Here is a 6,000-nt window from a genome sequence, read left to right as displayed (position 1 = left end):
GGAACTGTCAAAGTGTTAGGAATGCAGTCAAAAAGCAGCTTTCTGCACCCAAGGAATAAAGTATTTTGACATTGCGAAGGGTTTTCAATTTTGTACAGCTGATAGAGAACAGAAACAAAATATTATATTTTATATTTGCTCAAGGAACATGGACATCACTGACAGAAGGACACAAAGTGCTGGAGTAACTTAGCAGGTCAGGCAGGATCCCTGGAGGACATGGATAGGTGTCATTTCAGGTGGAACTCGGGAGTGAAAGAGGAGTGGAATGTAAAACTAGAGGGGGGATGTAGATGGAAAGGGATGGTGGTGCAGGGAAAAGGGGGAGATGGGAAAGTGTGAGAAATGAGTGGGCATTGGGGTGCAGGCTAGGGTACAGGAATGAGGGGGTGAAACAAAGGACGTTGTTACCTAAAATGGGTGAATTTAATGTTCATACTGTTGGAACACAATGTAAGGTATCCTGCTCCAGCACAACCTTATTGCAAACGTTATTTCTCCGCATAAATATATATTTTCAGCTTGAACCCAAGGGGGGCGCTGTTAGTCATGAAACTCACTGGTTGTGCCTGGAAAGGCACATTATGTATATAAAAGTTGGAAAAGTGACGTTCATTTCCATTTAAATAGACCGAGCCAATTTAAACATCTCGTCCCACAGGTAGCCAGGAACGCATTCTAGACCTGAGGCTTAATTTTAAGGCTTTTGCTTCTTTTCCTTCTCAATCACTGCAATCCCAGATTAAAAATGTAAGTACTGAATGCTTATTTGGAAATCTTTTAAGTGCAAAAGAAAGTTAGTACTAGTAAAAAAAAAAGGTGATTGAATGTAAAAAATGTACAGACCTTATGGAATATTTAATTTGTGACCAATACGAAATATTTGAAGATGTGTAGATTGATTAGATGTTGAAACTGATCTGAGAATTTGTTTGGTTTTACAGTCAAAATGAAGTGGTTTATCTGTGTTGGGCTGTTTATACTTCTCACTTTGAGCACACTAACTGGTAGGTTTAATAAAATTTATTTTTGAGGTAATTTTGTTTCATAATTGTTACAGATGATTTACATTATGATTTTATATTTATAAATATGTTAGATTATTCTTTGTATTAAATGTCAGAAATCTGGAGAAAAAAAAAGTCAAATGCTGCGTTGGCATTTCTCAAGGGAAGCAATTTATTTCAGTGCAATGAAAAGCCCTTTTGTGAGTTGTCCATCTCTGCATGCTGATCATTTCTCCATATATTTATTTTCAGATGCCAACGTGATCCGACAGCCCGACGGTAACAAATCTTATTTGACACACTTGCAATATAAGCCACCAGCACCGAAAATATAAAAAATGTTTAATTTATACCGGAATGTTTTTTTCATGACAAATTTATATTTACATTTGCTGTTATTGCCAGTGGAGAAATAGAATATGGAAATAAATCTTTGAAATTATTTGTATTTTTGCATGGAAAGTAGATATAAAAATGTGAGGAAAAAAGTATATCCCAATAGAAAAATTCAGGTCCTTTAAATGAGTTAATTTTCAGAAGGAAAATTCCAACACGGTATAAATATTTAAAAGATGATTAGTATCTGTACATGATTTTTATCAATATATCCATTACATCTGTGTTTATAAAGAGACACTTGTACCTATAGTGTATTTACTGCATTTATTTTGTAATACTATTAACTAATAGATAATAGGTATCTGTCTATGAGTTTATTATCAATATATCCTTGTCTTCAGTACAATAGAGCAGACATGCAGGAGACATATAAACAAGTGCACAATTTATTGCATGTCATTTTGGCCACCATTTTTAGTTGAAATACCTAAATGTTTTTCAGTAAGACTCCATTAGAATATTTGCTTTGAATCCCAACAAATGACTCCATCAAGTATACTATTTTTCCTAGGTTCTTATATGTAGGTAAAATATGTTAATAGTGGCTGGAGACATTTAGGATTACTTATTTTCATTGGGACAAGGTGAAATAGTAAATATTAATGAAACAGCAGTGAAATGCATTATATTAATTACCAATATACAGATATACTAATAATCTATTAATGATTAGTATCTACACATGATTTAATGATCAATATAGCCATTACATCAGTGTTGTTAAAAAAAGGTACTTTATAAAGATAAGTTTCAGTCTGAGGAAGGGTTTCGGCCCGAAACGTCGTCTATTTCCTTCGCTCCATAGATGCTGCTGCACCCGCTGAGTTTCTCCAGCATTTTTGTGTACCTTCGATCTTCCAGCATCTGCAGTTCCTTCTTGAACACTTTATAAAGAGATATTTGTACCTACAGTGTATTTACAAATGCTTTATTGCAATTAATATAAAGGTACAGTACATTAATTGAAATGATGAAAAATGAAATGATTCAATTTATTGTCATTGTCAGTGTACAGTACAGAGACAACGAACATAGAAACATAGAAACATAGAAAATAGGTCCAGGAGTAGGCCATTCGGCCCTTCGAACCTGCACAGCCATTCAATATGATCATGGCTGATCATCCCTCAGTATCCCTCAGTTAATTAACTGCTGAATTTGATTATTGCTGGTACTGCTGGTATTCAGGTATTAATGTATATAGATTACAATTGCTTTATTGTTCTGTAGCGTATGGAAGATATGAAATGAAGATATGAAATTATCTTTACTGACAAGCACAGGCATTGTATTTTGTGTTCAGAAGTGGTCACATGTGGATTTTCATTCCTTACTTAGATCATCATGTGGAAAAACGAAGCCCTCCATACTGGCCTTATTCGACAACTGATTTCTGGAGATACGTGGAGTATTTCCGAAGCATTGGAGATTATGACCGAATCCAGCAGCTAGCCCACATTTTCTATGCTCATTTCCCCATAGGGAATACTATGGGCTATGACACACCGGAACAACAGGAAATACAAATTGAGGTTGCAAAGGAAGCACACACAGAGTGAAAATGCAAGCAAACGCATTTGGTCCAACACAAAAATAAATAGAGTAGAGCGAACATCATTAGAATAAAATTACTTTAACATTATAATCCACCTTATCTATCTGTTGCATGTACTGTATGTAGTGCCACAATTATACGGGGCCTTATATATAACCACATTACAGAACACACCTGCACTGTGCAAAGTGTTTTCTTCATAGAATGCATCTTTATTTTAACAAAAATGATTTATTTTAACTTTTGTAGCTGAAATTGGTTTAATTTAAATTTCGGAGAATTGTAACATTATTAATTATTCAAAGCAACACTATTTCTTGTCAAACATGTAACTTCTTAAATTTAAAATCAGTGTGCATACAATGATTTATTTCTAACTTGCTATAATAAAATATACATATCTAATGAATGGGTGTAACATTGCATGTATGTAAACAGTAACCTTATCTTTCACCTCTTTCAATCAAGAGATTTGGCACCTTTCGTTACTTAGTATTGGTTATCTTCAGTTTGTATTCCATGATGCAAGGGAAATAGATCATAATTATAAAATGGATAGATCAGTTTGTGTGCATTTTGGAAAGAGAAACAATTCATAGCATGAAATGTGCACATTTCTTAAAGCCTATTAACCAATCAATAAGGTATAATTTTACTGATATATTGTTCTCAATGTTAAATGGTCTTAAAAAACATATTCTGTTCAGGGTAACACAGTAATGTAGTGGTAGTGTTGCTACCTTATCGAGCCAGAAACCCGGATTCGATCCAGACTAGGGTGCTGTCAGTGCGGATTTTGCACGTCGCCCTGTAACCTGTGTGGGGCTTTTTCAGGTGCTCCGATTTCCTCCCATATTTCAAAGACATGCAGGTTTGTAGCTTAATTAGCTGCTGGAGATTGAACGTGTATCGGATAGAACTAGTTTAGTGTGCAGTTGATCTTTGGTCACCACAGACTCGGAGGGCTGTAGGGCCTTTTCCCACGCTGTATCTCTAAAACTGAGGCTACAAAATATTTTAAATATAGAAACATAGAAAATAGGTGCAGGAGTAGGCCATTCGGCCCTTCGAGCCTGCACCGCCATTCAATATGATCATGGCTGATCATCCCCAATCAGTACCCCAATAGACCTTTCCAGTTTTTCAGGTAGTCCTTACTTTTTCCTCCCCTTCTCAGCCCACTAGCTCCACCTCTTCCTTTCTTCTTCCCGCCCCGCAACCCTCACGTCAGTCTGAAGAAGGGTTTTGACCCAAAACTTGCCTATTTCCTTCGCTCATAGATGCTGCCTCACCCACTGAATTTCTCCAGCATTTTTGTCTACCTTCGATTGCACAGAAGACTGACGACTTTTTTTCTAATTAACTCCCGCCAAAACCCTGTCACGTGATAGTCCCAGCTCCTGACCAGAGATCATAGAGCTCCTTTCTATGATCTTTGGTCCTGACGATGTTCTAACAATAAATACATTTAAAAATAAATTGGATAGGCATATGGATTAGAAGGGAATGGAGGGTTATGGTATGAGTGCAGGCAGGTGGGACTAAGGGAAAAAAGTTGTTCGGCACAGACTTGTAGGGCCGAGATGGCCTGTTTCCGTGCTGTAATTGTTATATGGTTATATGTTTAATAGTGTTTAAGAAGGAACTGCAGATGCTGGAAAATCGAAGGAACACAAAAGTGCTGGAGAAACTCAGCGGGTGCAGCAGCATCTATGGAGCAAAGGAAATAGGCAACGTTTTGGGCCGAAACCCTTCTTTAGACTGAAGAAGGGTTTCGGCCCGAAACGTTGCCTATCTCCTTTGCTCCATAGATGCTGCTGCACCTGCTGAGTTTCTCCAGCACTTTTGAGGTTCTAGCAATAAGTGGCTTGACCACCAGATGTCGGCACAATACTCTAAATTGAGGATTCCATTGATCTTACTTTCTCTGTCATCATTTGAACTTATTCACAATTTATGCTGTGGCGATCACAGTCACTATTATATCATTCCTTCTATTTAGATGATTGACTCGTCGAATTCCCAGAGTGTGTCTACATATGTCATTTATTTATTTAGAATATGTGTACTTCTAAATGTTATCACAAGGAACATATAAAAGTGAGAACTGTTGTCTTTCATAGGTAAAAAGTGAGAAAACTGAAATTTAGCCGGGAATTATTCATACATGCTGCCCAAGTATTTCCACTGGAGAATATAGTGCAAAAATTTGAAACAGTGCTGCAAATTGAGCAGGTGTGCAAAGATGGAGTGGAAATTAGGGCACTTCAGGAACCTGCCTGATTTGGGAATTATCAATAGGGAGAGCTTCCACCCATTCCTTCTGAAGCCAGTGCCATAGAAAAAAACCATGGATGGATGTGTTAGTCAATGAGTGTCCATGTCGATTTAAAGAAATAATTATGAAAAGCCAGTCTACCCAAATGTACCTCGACCCACTCCTGAGAGGTCAGGTTTGAAGAAAACAGTGTAAGGCTGCTAAATTTGCCATCAGCTACTGAATTAGTTCTAATACGATCACCTATGTGTGTAAGCTCAACTGTGGCACAATTTGCACAAATTCTTAGTGACATTATGATGAGCACGGCAAGCTCCCTTTGTAATATACAGAGTATGTTGTTCATGATTTCAGGCAGCAAATATTGTTGTTCTGTAACCAGGACAGCAAATTTGGAAGTAAAGACACAAAGTGCTGGCGTAACTCAGCGGGTGAGGCAGCATCTCGGGATCCTTTAGACCTGTAACATCCCCTATTCATGTTCTACAGAGATGCTGTTTGACCAAATGGGTTACTCCCACACTTTCTGTCTTTTTTGGTAAACCAGCATCTGCATTTTCTTGGGTCAGCAAAATTGGTATTTATTTCTAATCACATATTGAGCAACGCTAAAGAACCACCAGTATTTTTATTGATAACTGCAATCATTTCATTGCATACGTTTTGGTTACTTTCCATATGGTTTTAAATAGCCGTTGATTCAAAAAAGATTTGAGAACTTATGGGAAATGGTGTGGCAGGTTCAGTAGGAATTTACCTGG

The 6,000-nt window shown here is 37.1% G+C and overlaps 1 protein-coding gene across 1 annotated transcript; it reads left to right on the top strand.

Moving 5' to 3' along the window:
* The first annotated feature begins 601 nt into the window (after positions 1 to 601).
* otos (otospiralin) lies at positions 602 to 3,370 on the top strand. The gene is made up of 4 exons (XM_055646486.1): positions 602 to 750; positions 945 to 1,007; positions 1,260 to 1,286; positions 2,745 to 3,370. The coding sequence occupies exons 2-4, from the start codon at positions 950 to 952 to the stop codon at positions 2,963 to 2,965; spliced, it is 306 nt and encodes a 101-aa protein (XP_055502461.1). The 5' UTR covers positions 602 to 750; positions 945 to 949; the 3' UTR covers positions 2,966 to 3,370.
* Positions 3,371 to 6,000: the final 2,630 nt, after the last annotated feature.

The sequence above is a fragment of the Leucoraja erinacea genome, chromosome 14 (genome assembly GCF_028641065.1).
Source record: "Leucoraja erinacea ecotype New England chromosome 14, Leri_hhj_1, whole genome shotgun sequence".
NCBI lineage: Eukaryota > Metazoa > Chordata > Chondrichthyes > Rajiformes > Rajidae > Leucoraja > Leucoraja erinaceus.
The sequence above is the reverse complement of the archived record's forward strand: the minus strand, read 5'-3'. Positions and strand labels throughout refer to the sequence as shown.